The sequence below is a fragment of the Gossypium hirsutum genome, chromosome D03, assembly GCF_007990345.1.
Source record: "Gossypium hirsutum isolate 1008001.06 chromosome D03, Gossypium_hirsutum_v2.1, whole genome shotgun sequence".
NCBI classification, from domain to species: Eukaryota; Viridiplantae; Streptophyta; class Magnoliopsida; order Malvales; family Malvaceae; genus Gossypium; species Gossypium hirsutum.
In genome coordinates, this window is record NC_053439.1 from 52,109,066 (window position 1) to 52,127,695 (window position 18,630).

The 18,630-nt window shown below is 31.8% G+C and overlaps 4 protein-coding genes across 4 annotated transcripts in view; 3 read left to right on the top strand and 1 right to left on the bottom strand.

Moving 5' to 3' along the window:
• Window positions 1–1,309: 1,309 nt before the first annotated feature.
• On the top strand, window positions 1,310–1,747 carry LOC107929240 (putative disease resistance protein RGA1). The gene has a single exon (XM_016860615.1). It carries the CDS (start codon window positions 1,310–1,312, stop codon window positions 1,745–1,747), a length of 438 nt encoding a protein of 145 aa, XP_016716104.1.
• Window positions 1,748–4,352: 2,605 nt separating this feature from the next.
• The window catches only part of LOC107929269 (homeobox protein HD1), a 43,082-nt gene continuing 28,804 nt past the window's right edge, over window positions 4,353–18,630 (bottom strand). The window contains exon 4 of the mRNA XM_041090507.1: window positions 4,353–4,479. Coding sequence (XP_040946441.1) covers window positions 4,375–4,479 — 105 coding nt within the window. The 3' untranslated portion in view covers window positions 4,353–4,374. The remainder of the gene's footprint in view (window positions 4,480–18,630) is intronic.
• On the top strand, window positions 7,167–10,013 carry LOC107929266 (putative disease resistance protein RGA3). Its single transcript, XM_016860635.2, has one exon. It carries the CDS (start codon window positions 7,196–7,198, stop codon window positions 9,794–9,796), a length of 2,601 nt encoding a protein of 866 aa, XP_016716124.1. The 5' UTR covers window positions 7,167–7,195; the 3' UTR covers window positions 9,797–10,013.
• Window positions 14,814–17,718, top strand: LOC107929241 (putative disease resistance protein RGA1). The gene is made up of 2 exons (XM_041090506.1): window positions 14,814–17,457; window positions 17,573–17,718. Exon 1 carries the CDS (start codon window positions 14,932–14,934, stop codon window positions 16,456–16,458), a length of 1,527 nt encoding a protein of 508 aa, XP_040946440.1. The 5' UTR covers window positions 14,814–14,931; the 3' UTR covers window positions 16,459–17,457; window positions 17,573–17,718.

The following is an 18,630-nucleotide window of genomic DNA, read 5'->3' on the forward strand; positions in this document are numbered from 1 at the left end:
TTAGGGACCAAAAATTGCTATTTTCCCATGCCCAACACTAAATAAATATTTGGTGCCCATAACTTTGACCTTTCCAAAGTATGGGTAGGTATGGGAAAGGTATGGGCAAGGTATGGGGTATATTCTAATACTACCTACATTAGAAGTTTTGGTAATTTCCGATTGTAAAAAGCTTGATCTCACTGTGGAGGAGTTGGAACTTGAGAGGAAAGAAGGTGGTAGTCTCCGGAAACTGGCGATTGGAGGAGTGCCAAAGCTGGAGTCACTACCCAAATGGATTCTTCTAGGATCCACCAAAACATTGCAGTACTTGGTCATCAGACTCTTGGAGAATATCTTGACATTACCAACATGGTTTCAACATCTCACATCGCTTCAAAGTCTTCAAATTTCATTTTGCCCAAAGCTGTTGGTTCTGCCTGAAGGGATGCAACACCTCACTGCACTCAAAAGATTAATTATTCAAGGGTGTCCAAAATTAAGCAAAAGATGCATTGAAGAAATCGGTGAAGACTGGACTAAGATTGCTCATGTCCCTTATTTTTATTGTGACAACAGATGACGAAGAGATAAGGTAAGACACCAAATACTATACATCAATATATATATTTTTCACTAACATAAATGAATTTTATTTAATCAGAAATATAATGTCTCAATTTAATGTTATGGCAGGGTTCTTCTGATAGAATTTATTTATCTATTAAAGTGGAGGATGTTGAAGTTGTCTTGGATATGTCAAAGTCGTTGAGTTGTTCAATTTCCATTGTTTGTTTGTAATTTGATTTGTATCAAAGACCATTGATATAATATACTTACTTTAATCTATTTTGGAACTCAAAGAATTAATTTAGAACTCTATGTTTCCATATATATTTTAGTTCTTTCTTTTATATTATCTATATGATACATGATTTTTATTTTACATAAAAGTTTTTAAAAAATATTTGTTTTTTTATAAGTTGACATCATTATAAATTAATGTTTTGTTTCATGTATTAATAATTATGGGTTTAAAATTGATATATTTAAACATTTCACTGTTATAATTATACCAATCTTTTTAGAATTAGACCAATGATCATATCGATTATACCATCTATTTATGATTCAACCAAATCATAAATTATAAAAACTAAGAGGATTGTCATGCTACATATTATATATATGACTTAAATGGTAATTGTATGACTCATGATTAAAGATAATAGATATTTTTATATAAAGTAAGCCAAGAACTGCCATCCTTGGCATCTAATACCTTGGTATCCGAAAATTATTACTGAAATTCATACGAGAAACAATTACCATGGCTGAATCCTTTGCATTCGAGATCGCCGCAAAAGTATTGGAGAAACTAGGGAGTGCTACCTATGAAAGAATTAGCTTGGCATGGGGTGTTCGAGGGGAGTTTGAAAAGCTTAAGCTGACCCTAGCTGCTATCAGAGCTGTGGTCCTGGATGCTGAACAACAACAGGCTCGGAACCATGAGATCAGTCATTGGCTGCACAAGTTCAATGATGCTTGCTATGAAATGGAAGATTTGAAAGACGAGTTCGAGATCCAAGCCTTGAGGAGGCAAGTGCTGGAACAGGGAAGCATTTTGGCATGTCGCTTTAGGATGGGCAATAAGATCAAAAAGGCAAACGAGATGTTGAATGAGATTGCAGCTAACAAGGCCAAGTTTCCTCTCACTCAAAAACATGAAACTAATGTCTTACATCGTCAGAGGGAAACCTACTCATAGTTGGGATCGGAGGTATTGGGAAAACTACCCTGGCCCAATTGGTGTTTAATGAGGAGTGTGAAGTCGTATTTTGAATTGAGAATCTGGGTGTCTCTTACAGCAGATTTTGATATCAAACAACTGATGATAAAAATCATTCAATCTGCCACTGGTATGAAATGCAAGGACATGAATAAGGAGGAATTATATAAAGTGTTACAAGATTGTTTGAATGGTAAAAGATTTTTTATGGTACTAGATGATGTCTGGAACGAGGACAAGAAGAAATGGAGTTAGCCGAAAGATTTGTTGTGTGGGGGAGCCCAAGGGAGTAGAATCATTGTCACAACTCGTAGCCGCAAAGTGGCTACAGTCACAGGTACAATCCCTCGATATGATTTAGAGTAACTTTCTTATGACAATTGGTTAAAATCACGCGACATTTCAAATAAGAATAAGAGCCCTTTATTTATTTATTATTATTTTAATTTTAGGATTCGAAATTCAAATTAGAAATTAGTGAATTCTATTAAATTCTATTCTTATCCTATTTAATTTCTATTATATCCATTTATTTAATATTTAATTTAACTAAATAAATTACGGTACCATTTAAATTATTAAATTCAATTTTCTAATCCATTTGAATATTTAAATAGTAAAAATATTAATTTAATTGGAATTGTTAATTGTGTAATGGTTTGATTTTGTTGGACCCATGAGTCAAATAAAACAAAGCATTTCTCTCTCTGGGAAAAACTAGTCAAAGAATTTAATTATATCCTTTCTCAAAGCATTCTATTTCGTTTGATATTTTGTAAGGATAAGTAATACACAAATCATTTTCATTTTTTATATATAAATTTGGAAAGAATTTTATTTGTATAATTAGACCTAGGTCGGATTATTTGGTCCAAAGGCTCGCTTGAAAAGGAGCGGGTTTGGGTAAAAATATAGACCTAAAAAATAGGTTTGGACAAAAAACGAGGCATGTTTTCTAAATGGGTTGGGCCTTAGGTAAGTTTTTGGCCTATTCCTAATCCGGCCCGAATTTGTAAAAAAAAATCTACTATTGCTTCCACTGTTTTGCTGTTATTTTGCTATTATATTACTATTATTTTGTTGTTATTGTTTGAATATTGTATAACTCTTATTTTATTATTAACTTTGCTATTATTTTAGAGAAATTTATTTACTAAGTTGCACCTATCTTAGTGTTATTTAAGCATAAATATTAAATATTTATTAAATTTATTTTCAATTTATTGGGAAACATTTATTTTAATATTTGTAGTGTATTTGATTTATTATTTTTTAAATTTATTTTTATATAATAATAATATAAAAATTTTAATAGGTGAGGCTGGACCGGACTTGGACAAAATTTAGGCTCATTTTTCAGGTTGAGTCTAGAAAACGGGCCTAAAATTATGTTAAGGCCCGACTTGACCCATAATCACCTCTAAGGTTTATACAGTTTTTAAATCATTGGATCAAAAATGATTTAGGGATGAGATTAAAAAAATTGTTGAAATTTGAGTCATTTTTCAAAACAAACCTAAAAATTATTTTTCACTTACACCAAAGAAATAACAATGAATATAAAAAATAAAAAAGAAACAATTTTAAGAGAGCTTACTTCACACAACATGAACTTCATAATCTTCGATCCTTCTCGGATGTCATTGTTATTTGAACATGACTCAATATTGTCTCTTTAAAGAACCTTGACTCTAACTCTTCATTCCTTTTATATAATTCTAACCTATTAATACTAAAAATCTCCCCTTTTTGCGAGTAATTTTTTAACTAATAATTATAAATTAAATTATACTTATAATTATCACAACTTTTTTCTATATTTTATTCATAGAGTTCTACCCATATGATAAAAAATAAAAAATATTCTTATCAGTTCAAAAGTTTTTCTAAACTTACATATATATTATAAACAGCCACCATGATCAAGTCTACGAAGACGCAGTCGAAGAGGAAAACCAAAATTAGAAGAAAAAAAAAAGACAATTTGAATCATATCAATATTAAGAAAATCAGTTTGCATGAACCTCTGTTTTCGAGTTTAGAATTGTAACAATGGCTTGAATCGCAACTACTATATGAAACATTAGAAATTAGAGACATGCTGAAACAAACAGAGATTCTGATAGTAAGAATGCAAGTTTACTTCGTTAGAAACTTCAATCAAAACACTTATATGTGTAAGCAACATAAAACTCATTACCATTACAACCTATATACCTGGTTTTTTTAAAGAAAAACATCCAACTTCCCAAATTCTTTTCAGCACCTTCACAAAATGTTAGCCCACAATTATTTACCCCCCACAGCTTACATGATAACTGTACCACCATCAACACCTTGGAACTTGATGTCTACCTTTTCCGTTTGGACTTCAAGGAGGTGACCGACTGAGAATTGCTGTGCCAATTGCGCTTTCTTTGGTTGATGAACCAGTTGTTGGTTTGCTTTAGTTGCAATCCAGTTTCCTCCAAGTTTGGCCTTGTCATCTTCCTGCATTTTGTCAACTCATTAATTTATTTAAGGGTTTATGTTTTGGCAAAATGAAATGTTTAATTGGAAGTTGATGTTTAGTTGGTTACAGTTGGGTATGGCCACTTTGAGTGTTGTTAGCACCAGTTCTTGAGCACTGTAGTGGTTTCACCTGGTAATTTTCCAGCCCTTCTTTTGCGTAATATTTCCTCCCTCACATCCTCAATTCTTGATTTGAAACCCAACATCAAAATAATCTATGTTAATTGTTGTTGGATTGGTTTAATCTGATTCGATTCATTTCGGTTTGAGTCAATTTCGTTTTCAGAATATTTGGATTTATTGACTGGTATTGTAATGGCTTTATGCCTCAATTCATTTGTAATGAAAATCCCTCAGAAATTCTTCTTCATTCTCTGGTTTTTACTCAAGTTCGTTAGCTGATTTTGCTTGTTTGCTTACCAAGACATCGAGCCTTCTAGCTCAAGCTTCTGTTAAATTTCTTCAATCTGTTTTCTTAGTTCCAACAGCCAAGATAATAATTATGAGTAGTCATTGACTCCTTCAACTTGGGTCGAAAAAACAATGCCACTCAATAATTATCAAATTGACCGCAATCTTCTTTTGTCCTTAGGAGCCCATGTTTAATTATATATGTTAAAAGTTTTTGAATTGTTTGGTTTCCAATGTTTATTGGTAATCTGATTTTGTATTAGAGACAATGATGTAATAATTTGATTTCTTATGTGTGCGAGTGTAATCATCTCTTATTTGCTATGACTAAAAAGAAAGTTCAAAGGTTTTAATTAGGTTAAAATATGGCTAACTGCTTATGGTTGAGCTTTATTTGCAATGGGTGTTTAACCATGGACTTAAAAAAAATTTCAAGGAGAGGATTTATTAGCTATTAAGCCAAAATCTTTTGGCTTCAACTTATATGCTTTTTAAACAAGATTCTTTTGCGGGCACAAAAAAAGAATCCCTCATGCTTAGGGCTAAGATTGGAAGGACCAAATCCGAATACAAGCAACACCTAAGTTTACATTTAGATAAATGCATCAAAAAGGTGAGTAAAATTTTATCTTTACTTAAAAATGTTGTTAAAATTTTGGGTTCAAATTAAATAAAAGAATGAAATGGTCTAAAAATTTCTCATGTTTTAGCATCTTCACTTTAGGTAACTCTCTTAGAGGAGGGAAATTTTGTTTAGGGTACATATTGTTTAATAATAGACATCTATAAAATTTTTCTAATATATTTTCTAGGTAATTTGTACTTATTTATTTTATATGATTAAAAAGAATAAATTTTAGATTCTTGTGCTTTAAGTGATTCTGATTTAATGTTTTAATAAGACTCATTTATATAGATTAATAGTAGAACTATGCTTAACAAGTTCTGATTATACTTGTTGAGCAAGAGCTGCTCATTCTTGTTGTGCTTTAAGTTGGAATGTAATAGTCTGTGTCGAAAATGGTGGTTTCAGAACCTCATTTCTAATGATCAAGTTCGTAAATATTATTATTTAATATTTATGAAGTTAGTATAGAGGTTAATTGGAATTCGGTCTTTTAATTTTGTCAATTGAACAGTTAATTAAAGTATAAGGATTAAATTATAAAAGTAATAAAAATTAATCGTTATAAATTTTTAGTTAACCGAATGACCAATTAAGCAATTGGGTATTTATAAATGATTTAAATAATTAAATATAAATTCTTATGATCATAAGAAAACAATTCAAAAATAATATTGTAACATAAAATAGATAAAAAAAATTATAATTTAAATAAATAAATGTGATGTTATCTTTATTCCATATATTTATAAATTTGATTTATTTAATTTAATTAAAGTAAATATAAAAAAGAATTAAAATTGAATATATATTAAATAATTAAATTCATAAATTTGATTAATTAAATTAAATTAAATATAAAAAATTAAAAGTGAAGGTATATCAAAAATCTATTTTCTTTTATAAAATAAAAATGAAAAAGAATTTTTTTTTAAAATTCCCAAACGTTATTAGAATTTAAAATTATAAACTTTTAGATTTATCATGTGTATGCTATGTTAACAATTAATTAATTTTTTAAAAATTACAAATAAATTTTTATACTTTTTCAAATAAATTTAATACTTTTTTATTTTTAATATTTGTTTATAATTTTTTTGAAATTTTTGAAATTTTAAAAAAATTGTTGACGTGATATGCACGTGGTAATCCATGTGTATGCTACATCAGCAATTAATTAATTTTTATAAATTAAAAATATTTAAAAAATATTTTTAATAATTCTTATACTTTTTTATTTTTAATATTTTTTTGAATTTTTAAAATTAAAAAATAATTAATTATTCACGTGACATCCATGTGACAATCCACGTATATGTCACATCAGCAATGTTAACAGAACTTAACTTTTCCATTCATTTTAGGGTGATTGAACAAAAAAAATGTAGATTTAAAGACTAATAAAATAGGAGATTAATTAACTTTATTTTAAAGTTAGAAGATCAAATAAGTCATTATATCAAGATTTTAATTGAAAAATTTTAGGTAAGAATTTCTCGAATATACTTCTATATTTATAGTTAAAATCTGAAAGTGTGTTCCAGCAGGAAAGCTTGATGAATAAAATCTTATAATTTCATGAATTCAGGGTTTTGCAATATTTAATTTTGTAATTTTAGGATGCCCCATCCTCACCAATGAATAAATCCGTTACCCAACCATCACTTCAAACCTTAATTTGCACCAAAAGGAAACATTAAGAACATATACTCCACAAACTTGCAATCTACGCTGCAACACAAGCAACCCAAATCATTCCTTTTTATCTTCCTATATATACCTTCAACAATGGCCCCATGTCCGCTTTTATTACCTTCTAATCCCAAAAATCATACCAAAAACAATAACCCGTATTACTTCTATTCCTCTACCTAAAGAAAATGGCTCAATCCTTTGCATTCGGGATTACCGGAAAAGTATTGGAGAAACTAGGCAATGTTGCCTACGAAGGAATTTGCTCCGCATGGGGTGTTCGAAAGGAGTTCGAAAAGCTTAAAGACACGCTAGCTGCTATCAGAGCTGTGGTCCTGGATGCTGAACAACAACAGGCTCGTACCCAGGAGCTCAGTCTTTGGCTACAAAGGTTCAAAGATGCTTGCTACGACGTGGAAGATTTGATAGACGAGTTCGAGATCCAAGCATTGAGGAGGCAAGTCCCGGAAAGGACCGGAAAGAAGGTACGCCATTTCTTTTCTGGCTCTAACCCTTTGGCATTTCGTTTTAGGATGGGCTATAAGATCAAAAAGGCAAACGAGATGTTGAATGAGATTGCAGCTAGCATGGCCAAGTTTCATCTCACTGAAAAACATGAACCTAATGATGTCATACATCGTGAGAGGGAAACCTACTCCTTTGTTAATACATCTAGTGTCATCGGTCGAGATGAAGCTAAACAATACCTAATAAACTTCTTAATGAATCCAACTGATGAGAAAGATATCCCTGTCCTTCCCATAGTTGGGATTGGAGGTATTGGGAAAACTACCCTTGCCCAATTGGTGTTTAATGAGAAGAGTGTGAAGTCGCATTTTGAATTGAGAATCTGGGTGTGTGTTACAGAGGATTTTGACACCAAACAACTGATGATAAAAACCATTCAATCTGCCACTGGTATGAACTGCAAGGACATGAATAAGGAGGAATTGCATAAAGTTTTACAAGATTGTTTGAATGGTAAAAGATTTTTTATGGTATTGGATGATGTCTGGAACGAGGACAAAAAGAAATGGAGTGAGCTGAAAGATTTGTTGTGTGGGGGAGCCCAATGGAGTAGAATCATTGTCACAACTCGTAGCCGCAAAGTGGCTACAATCACAGGCACAATCCCTTCATATGATTTAGAGCATCTTTCTTATGAGAATTGTCTATCATTGTTTCTTCAACTTGCCTTTAAAGAAGGTGAAGAGAAACAATATGGCAATCTTGTAAGAATCGGGGAAGGAATTGTTCATAAATGCAAAGGGGTTGCTTTGGCCGTGAAGACGTTAGGCAGCCTACTCTGTTCAACTAGGGTACAACATGATTGGGAACTTGTGAGAGATTGTGAACTATGGAAGATGAAACAGGAGGAAAATGACATCTTGCCTGCTTTAAAACTAAGTTATGATCATTTGCCCTGGTATTTAAAGCAATGTTTTGCCTTTTGTTCAGTTTTTCCAAAAGATTTTGAATTCAGTACTTTCCGTTTGATCCCATTGTGGATGGCAAATGGCTTTTTGCAATCACCATACGAAAATGAAGAGCCAGAAGATATTGGGAAGCGGTATATACAAGAGCTACAATCAAGATCTTTCTTCCAACAAGTTGAACCTGAGTCTTTCTTTTCCAACTTCAAAATGCATGATTTATTTCATGATCTTGCATTATCAGTGGCGCAAAATGAGGTGAATTCATGTAACCATTATTCGACTGGGAATGTTCGACATTTATGGTTTGATCTATCAAAGCAAGATGTTTCCCAGTTGCCAAATAACTTGAGCCGTCTGCAATCACTTTTCTTGGAAGATGAAGGCAAGGTTGATAGCGAATCTCTTATTGCAGAAGTTATCTCAAGGTCTAAACATTTGAGAGTGTTAGATTTGGCTTGCTGCAATTTAGAGCAATTGTCAAACAGCACACGTTATCTGAAGCAGTTGAGAGTTTTGAGCCTAGCCTACAATGGAAATATAAAAAGACTTCCAAATTGCATTTGCAATTTGCAGAGTTTGCAAACACTTAACCTTGCTGGATGTAGGGGAATTGAAGAGTTACCAGAAGACATAAGGTACCTGATTAGCCTTAGACAATTAACGGTAACAACAAAACAGACGCGTTTGCAAGAGAATGGAATATCGTGCCTAACTTCTCTTCGGACTTTGGCCTTTTCTGAATGTGAAAATTTAGAAAAATTGTTCGAAGACATTCAAAACCTAACAGCCCTCCGAGAAATGATCATATATGAATGCAAAAACTTGGTTTCATTGCCACAAGGTTTAAAATACCTAACTGCATTAGAAAATTTGGCAATTTCGGATTGTGAAAAGCTCGATCTCACTATGGAGGAGTTGGAACTTGAGAGGAAAGAAGATGGCAGCCTTCGAAAATTGTGCATTGAAGGAGTGCCAAAGCTGGAGTCACTACCCCAATGGATTCTTCTAGGATCGACCAAAACATTGCGGCACTTGTATATCGGAGAATTGGAGAATGTCTCGATGTTACCAACGTGGTTCCAACATCTCACATCACTCCGAAGTCTTAAAATTGATGATTGCCCAAAGCTGTCGTTTCTACCTGAAGAGATGCAACACCTCACATCCCTTCAAAGTCTTGAAATTGATGATTGCCCAGAGCTGTCGTTTCTGCCCGAAGGAATGCAACACCTCACTGCACTCAAAAGATTAAAGATTGAAGGGTGTCCAAAATTAAGCAAAAGATGCATTAAAGAAACCGGTGAAGACTGGCCTATGATTGCTCATGCCCGTAAGATTATTGTGAAGCGATGAAGACCTCAACAACAAATGATGAATAGATAAGGTAAGTCACCAAATACTATATTTGATATTTATAAATAACTTATTAGCTTTTTAAATGTTAATATTTCTAAATCAAATTAAGCACCAAATACTACTTTATTTCCCATTAACATAATTGAAATTTATTTGAAGCAAATAAAACTTCACTTGTAATTTACATTTCTTCCTTTTAAAAGAGAAAGGTGAAAAAAATTAAAAGAAATTTGTATAATACCTCAGTTTAATGTTATGGTAGTGTTTTTCTACCAAAATTTATTTATCTGTTAAAGTTGCAGGTAAAAATTTGAAGATGTTGAAGTTGTCTTTGGTGCTCTCTTTATATATATATATTAAAGTCTTTGAATTTTATTGTATTTTCAAAACTTACAGAATCTCTCGACGTTATTAATGTGGTTCCAACATCTCACATCGCTTCAATGCCTTTACATTAGAAATTACCCAAAGTTGTCACCTCACTGTACTCAAAAAATTAAGCATTGCAATGTATCCAAAATTAAGTAAAAGATGCACCAGTGCTGGCCTAAAATTGCTCATATCCTTGAGATTTATTATGATGTCTTTAAGACAACAACAGATGATGAATAGATAAGGTAAGTCACCAAACACTACACTATTTGATACATATATCTTATTAACTTTTAAATCAGATTAGGCACTAAATATTACTTTATTTCTCATTAAGATAATTGAATTTTATGTACTCAGCAATAAAACTTCACTTTAAAGTATAATGCTTCAATTTAATGTTACGGTAGAGTTCTTCTAACATAACTTTTTTTTTTTTAACAAAACAGACCTTAAAGGCCTAACTTTCATTTATAGCTTCCAAAATTACAAGGTCGCGAATCTCTTTTGGATAATTCACATCAAAATTCCAAATGCAATTATTACTCAATACAAATTTGCAAATAAAATCAGCAAGTTTATTGCTGGATCTAGGCGCCCATGTGACGACTGCATTCTCAAAGGACTTCAGCTTCTCATAAACTTCATTAGCGCGCTTTCCCAAAAATTTTATATCCTGATCCCTAGAGGTGCTCATGGGCCGGGCCCATAAAAATTTCGGCCCGGGTCCTAGGCCCGGGCCCGGCCCGAAATATGGGCCTAAAATTTTGCCCAGGCCCAGTCCGGGAAAAATCATAAGTCCGGGCCCAGCCCGGCCCATTTTTATTTTAAAAATTAAAAAAAATTAAAAAAAGTATTTTAAAAATATTTTAAAATTTTAAAAAAAATTAAAAAAGTATGTAAAAAATATTTTAAAATTAAAAAAATAAATATATTTATTAAATAGGGCCGGGCCGGGCCAGGCCCGGGCCAAAAAAGTGGTGCCCGAGGCCCAGCCTGTTTTCTAAACGGGCCTCATTTTTTTGCCTAAGCCCATATTTCGGGCCTATATTTTTACCCAAACCCTCTCATATTTCGGGCGGGCCGTCGGGCCGGGCCGGGCCGCTCGGCCCATGAGCACCTCTACTGATCCCTTCTATTAATTTTATTCACAATATTTGCATTGTCAGATTCGAATTGAACCCTTTTTAAATTCAAACTTTTTGCAAGGCTGACACCTTCCTGTTGAAGGTCTAGTAAGCAACATTTTTGTTATTTCTATATAGTTGTTTTTTTTTAAAAAAAGAGAGATTATATCAATAGGTTTGAATTTTGGTCATGGAAGTGTGAATAAGTGACCTTGGCCGATGCACCCTTATGCAGTGTTGACTAATGAGTCATTTTCAACCTTTAAAAGAAAATTCCAACCCTTTTATAAAGGAGGCGTCGGGTAGACGTTACTTGTTAGACAAATTGGCAAGTAAATATGAATCTTATAAGTCAAAGTAAACTCAAATTGAAAATAACAGAGAATTGTTGGAAGCCACTTAATTAGCCCCATTTAGTGAATAGAAATTCAGCTTGATTTCGATGCTTAACTTTAAGTTTACTTCTAAGTTAAGGTTTTAATTAGTAATTTTCAATTAACCTGTTTTAATGACACATTATGCACATGAAATTATTTAATCATAGGATATATTAATTTAATAAATTTTATGAAATATAATTGGAGGGATAACTTTGATAGATTTTGTAAATATGGAGGGATAAATTTATTGTTTTTTTAAGAATTGGAATTAAAATGACAACTCTTTGAGGATTATACTTGTAAGTAAGGGTGTAAATAAGACTAATGTCCGCAAATTACTCAAATCTAACTTGAAAAAAAAATCAAACTATCAAATTGAGTTCGAATTATCGATGGAACCGAATTCAAATTTAGTAATACTCGAATTTAATGTTGGATTAAATGTAACAATTTAGGTTAAGTGAACGTAATTTATCACATCAATTAAAAATACAAAGTCATCTATACACTAATCACGGATCGTTTAATTAAATCAGTCTCATAAAATTAGCAAGTTTATTGCTTTAGAAGTCAAGGTCTTCCATTGTATCTTTCGGGGCCCAGTTGTTACAGTTGGTCGGCCATGAGACGATATGACCCACGCGAAAGCCATTGTTGTCTAGCATTCTAGGAAACACCCTCGAGAAAAGGTGGAGGGTCAGATTAAATAAAGGGAACAATATTTTCTAATAAAATTACTAATAATTAATAAACTTAGGATAAATCTCAAAATTACACATAAGCTTTTATTCAATATGTAATGTTATATATAACATTTTGATTTAATTCAATTTTCAAAAACCAATAGCATCAATATTGATATAACGCCATTTAGGATTTACATATTACATACAAAAACAATTATACTTATATACTATAAAAAATAAATTGATATATTTATTTCTTTAAATGTGAACAGTTGAATCAAAATCAAAGTTTAATGTATATAATTGCACAAATTGAAATTCATTTTCTATGAGTAGGTTTGTTAATTAGTAGCAAATTTATTTAGAAAGCATTGTTACTTTATTATAATTGTGACCAGTAAAAACATTAAAAAGAAGATAAATTTAAAACCGTGTGAGAAATGAGATTTATATTTAATAGTTTATCCTAGGAGTTAAAGAGTCGGAATCTCCAAATTTGTGCATTTGGTGAACTTGTACATATAATTTAATGTCCATGACTTTTGTGAGAAGATTATGAACTCATTCATTATTTTGATAGTCGACCTCTAACACTTGGTTTTAATGTTAGAAACACTAAACTATTCCTTTTTACTTATGTTAATTTGTTTTTCTTTTATTGTTTAGTGGGAGTAGTTATCAGTCTTCTTTAATTTTATTCTTATATTTGAGTAAAGATGGTATGTATTTTCGTATAAAGTAGCTCATTGTAATTTGGAAATCGTAACTTTGATCATTTTGTTGGTTTTCTAGCATTTAAATAGCTTTAAAAAGAATAGATATTGACAATTACTTTATTCGTTTTATAAGAGAAATATATTTGTTGGCATGGAAGCTTTTGGCGCATGCAATCATGACTTTCGGCTCCCATAGTTCATACTATTTTCCAGTATAAAGCTTCAAGAACTGCCATCCTTGGCATCTAATACCTTGGTATCCGAAAAGTATTACTAAAATTCATACCAGAAACAATTACCATGGCTGAATCCTTTGCATTCGAGATCGCCGGAAAAGTATTGGAGAAACTAGGGAGTGCTGCCTATGAAACAATTAGCTTGGCATGGGGTGTTCGAGAGGAGTTTGAAAAGCTTAAGCTGACCCCAGCTGCTATAGGAGGAGGGAAATTTTGTTTAGGGTACATGTTGTTTAATAATAGACATCAAAAGTGAACTATAAAATTTTTCTAATATATTTTCTAGTGTGTAATTTATTTTATATGATTAAAAAGTTAATAAATTCTAGATTATTGTGCTTTAAGTAATTCTCGATTTAATGTTTAATAAGACTCATTTATATAGACTAATAGTAGAACTATGCTTTTAACAAGTTCTGATTATACTATTGTTGAACAAGAGTTGCTCATTCTTTTATCCTCTTTTTCCTTTCAAATATATAGTGGAGAAGTTCAGTATTTTAGAAGTTGGAATGTAATAGTCGGTGTCGGAAATGGTGGTTTTAGAACCTCATTTCCAATGATCAAGTTCGTAAATATTATTATTAATATTTATGAGGTTAGTATAGAGGTTAATTGGAATTTGGTCTTTTAATTTTGTTAATTGAACAGTTAATTAAAGTATAAGGATTAAATTATAAAAGTAAGTAATAAAAGTTAATCGTTATAAATTTTTAGTTAACCGAATGACCAATTAAGCAATTGGGTATTTTTAAATGATTGAAATAATTAAATATAAATTCTTATGATCATAAAAAAGCAATTCAAAAATAATAATATTGTAACATAAAATAGATAAAAAAAAATTATAATTTAAATAAATAAATGTGATGTTATCTTTATTCCATATATTTATAAATTTGATTGATTTAATTTAATTGAAGTAAATATAAAAATGAATTAAAATTGAATATATATTAAATAATTAAATTCATAAATTTGGTTAATTAAATTAAATTAAATATAAAAAATTAAAAGTGAAGGTATATTAAATATGTATTAAATTTTTTTGTCTTTGATCCCACCCAAATTTCAATTAAATAATTTTTAATATATTTTCATTTAAATTTAATTATAAAATATTGATAATAATATAAAATTAAATATTTATTTTTTAATATTTTAAATTATTAAAAATCAAATAATGGTACAACAATTTTTTTTAAACAAAGATTACACCATTATTTTATTATTAGCTAAAATGTGGTAAATAATATATTTGCTTTATTGCATTTCTTAATACCATTTCTTATTCAAATTTAATTATAGAAATGAGACTCATTTTAGATATAATTAAAAAATATTTTAGAACTCAAATAATTGACTTAGAACTTTATGTTTAGTTTCTTCTTTTATATTATATATACAATATTTTATTTTTATTTTATATAAAAAATTTAAAAATTAATTATTATCTTGACATTTTGGATTTGTCGGCTTGTAATTTCAAGCACCAGGCCTGATTCCCATAGTTGACATTATTTTCCAGTGTAAAGCTGCAAGAACTGCCCTCCTTGGCATCTAATACCTTGGTATCCGAAAAGTATTACTAAAATTCCTACCAGAAACAATTACCATGGCTGAATCCTTCGCATTCGAGATCGCCGGAAAACTACTGGAGAAACTAGGGAGTGCTGCCTGTGAAAGAATTAGCTTGGCATGGGGTGTTCGAGAGGAGTTTGAAAAGCTTAAGCTGACCCTAGCTGCTATCAGAGCTGTGGTCCTGGATGCTGAACAACAACAGGCTCGTAGCCTGGAGCTCAGTCTTTGGCTACAAAGGTTCAAAGATGCTTGCTACGACGTGGATGATTTGATAGACGAGTTCGAGATCCAAGCGTTGAGGAGGCTAGTCCTGAAACGGGGAAGCACTGGAAGGAAGGTACGCCATTTCTTTTCTGGCTCTAATCCTTGGGCATTTAACTTTAGGATGGGCTATAAGATCAAAAAGGCTAACGAGATGTTGAATAAGGTTGCAGCTGAAAAGGCCAAGTTTCATCTCACTGAAAAACATGAAACTAATGTCATACATCGTGATAGGGAAACCTACTCCTTTGTTAAGACATCTAGTGTCATCGGTCGAGATGAAGCTAAACAACACCTAGTTAACTTCTTAATGAATCCAACTGATGGGGAAGATATCCCTGTCCTTCCCACAGTTGGGATCGGAGGTATTGGGAAAACTACCCTGGCCCAATTGGTGTTTAACGAGGAGAGTGTGAAGTCGCATTTTGAATTGAGAATCTGGGTGTGTGTTACAGAGGATTTTGACATTAAACAACTGATGATAAAAATCATTAAATCTGCCACTGGTATGAACTGCAAGGACATGAATAAGGAGGAATTACATAGAGTTTTGCAAGATTGTTTGAATGGTAAAAGATTTTTTTTGGTACTAGATGATGTCTGGAACGAGGACAAGAAGAAATGGAGTGAGCTGAAAGATTTGTTGTGTGGGGGAGCCCAAGGGAGTAGAATCATTATCACAACTCGTAGCCGCAAAGTGGCTACAATCACAGGCACAATCCCTCCATACGATTTAGAGCATCTTTCTTATGACAATTGTCTATCATTGTTTCTCAAGCTTGCCTTTAAAGAAGGTGAAGAGAAACAACATGACAATCTTGTAAGAATCGGGGAAGGAATTGTTCAAAAATGCAAAGGGGTTGCTTTGGCCGTGAAGACTTTAGGCAGCCTACTCTGTTCAACTAGGGTACAACATGATTGGGAACTTGTGAGAGATAGTGGACTATGGAAGTTGAAACAGGAGGAAAATGACATCTTGCCTGCTTTAAAACTAAGTTATGATCATTTGCCCTGGTATTTAACGCAATGTTTTGCCTTTTGTTCAGTTTTTCCAAAAGATTTGGAATTCAATGATATCTTTTTGATCTCGTTGTGGAAGGCAAATGGCTTTTTGCAATCACCATACGAAAATGAAGAGACAGAAGATATTGGGAAGCGATATCTACAAGAGTTGCTATCAAGATCTTTATTCCACCAAGTTGAAGATATGCCTTTCCATTCCAGCTTCAAAATGCATGATCTTGTACATGATCTAGCATTATCAGTGGTGCAGAATGAGGTGAATTCATGTAACCATTAGTCGACTGGGAATGTTCAATATTTATTGTTTGATCTATCGAAGCAAGATGCTTCCCAGTTGCCAAATAACTTGAGGCGTCTGCAATCACTTCTCTTGTTAGATGAAGAAGGCAAAGCTGATAGCGAAACATTTAAGGGTGCTACATTTGTCTGGCTGCAGTTTTGAGCATTTGCCAAACAATATACGTTATTTAAAGCAGTTGAAATATTTGAACCTAGCCTGCAATGGAAATATAAAAAGACTTCCAAATTCCATTGGCAATTTGCAGAGTTTGCAAACACTTAACCTTTATGAATGTAGGGGAATTGATGAATTACCAAAAGACATAAGGTATCTAATTAGCCTTAGGAAATTAATGGTAACAACAAAACAAACACGTTTGCAAGAGAATGGAATACCGTCTCTAAGTTCTCTTCGGACTTTTGGGTTTTTTTAAATGTGAAAATTTAGAAAATTTGTTTGAAGACATTCGAAACCTCACAGCCCTTCGAGAATTGTAGATCGATGAATGCAACAACTTGATTTCATTGCCACAAGGTTTAAAATACCTAACTACATTACAAACTTTGGCAATTTCGGATTGTGAAAAGCTTGATCTCACTAATGGGGAGCTGGATCTTGAGAGAAAGAAGATGGTAGTCTCCGGAAACTGGCGATTGGAGGAGTGCCAAAGTTGGAGTCACTACCCCAATGGATTCGACTAGGATCCACCAAAACATTGCAGCACTTGTTCATCAGCAACTTGGAGAATGTCTTGACGTTACCGGCGTGGTTCCAACATATCACATCCCTTCAAATTCTTTACATTAGAAATTGCTTAAAAAGTTGTCGTCTCCGCCAGAATGAATGCAAGACCTCGCTGCACTTAAATATTAAGAATTGAAGGGTGTCCAAAGTTAAACAAAAAATGCATTGAAGAAACCGGTGAAGACTGGTCTAAAGTTGTTCATGTCCCTGACTTTTATTGTGAAGCCATGAGGCAGATGATGAAAAGACGTGGTAAGTCACCAAACACTAAGCTATTTGAATCAACTTTTTAAAAATCAAATTAGGTACCAAATACTACTTTATTTATCATTAGTATTAAAATTTTGTGTATCTGTTAAAATGACAGGTGAAATATGAAGATGTTGAAGTTGCCTTCGATGTTTTCAATATATGTTAAAGTATGAATTGTTGATTCCCAATGTATATATGCTTGTAATGTGATTTGTGTCAAAGACATGATGTAACAATTAGATTTTTTATGTGTAAGTGTAATTATGCTTCGTATTTCTTTTGTTATAAATAAATAAACTCAAAAATTTATAGGCTTGACGAACAACGATATTTTCCATGGTATGTATGTCATTTCTTTTATCAACATAAAAGGGAGATAGCATTATGAATATTATTCTAGATATTAAAAAAGTTTAAATGTTTTTATTTATATGGTTCGATCAAGCCGTTGAGTATTGGAAACAGACTATAACGCTTACTTCTGGTAATTATATTGAAGTGCAGAATTAATTAAAAATCACGCTGCCTTTCGAATAAAAATAAAAGCTCTCTATTTATTTATTATTATTTCAATTTTAGGATTTGAAATTCGAATTAGAAATTAGAGAATTCTATTAAATTTTATTCTTATTATATTTAATTTCTATTAAATCCATTTATTTAATATTTAATTTAATTAAATAAATTACGGTACCATTTAAATTATTAAATTCAATTTTCTAGTCCATTTGAATATTTAAATAGTTAAAAATATTAATTTAATTGGAATTGCTAATTGTGTAATGGTTTGGTTTTGTTGGACCCATGGGTCAAATAAAACGAAGCATTTCTCTCTCTGGGAAAAACCAGTCAAAAAATTTAATTATATCTTTTCTCAAAGCATTCTATTTCGTTTGATATTTTGTAAGGATAAGTAATACACGGATCATTTTCATTTTTTATATATAAATTTTGGGAAGAAATTTATTTGTATAATTAGACCTAGGTCGGATTATTTGGTCAAAGGCTCGCTTGAAAAGTGTAAGGGTTTGGATAAAAATATAAACCTAAAAAATAGGTTTGGACAAAAAACGAGGCATGTTTTCTAAATGGGTTGGGCCTTAGGTAAGCTTTTTCGGCTTATGCCCAATTCGGCCCGAATTTGCAAAAAAAAAAATCTACTACTACTTCCAC

Bases quoted from the DNA above. Each gene is read 5' to 3' on its own strand.
- LOC107929241 (XM_041090506.1), top strand. From the start codon at position 14,932: ATGGCTGAATCCTTCGCATTCGAGATCGCCGGAAAACTACTGGAGAAA.
- LOC107929240 (XM_016860615.1), top strand. From the start codon at position 1,310: ATGGCTGAATCCTTTGCATTCGAGATCGCCGCAAAAGTATTGGAGAAA.
- LOC107929266 (XM_016860635.2), top strand. From the start codon at position 7,196: ATGGCTCAATCCTTTGCATTCGGGATTACCGGAAAAGTATTGGAGAAA.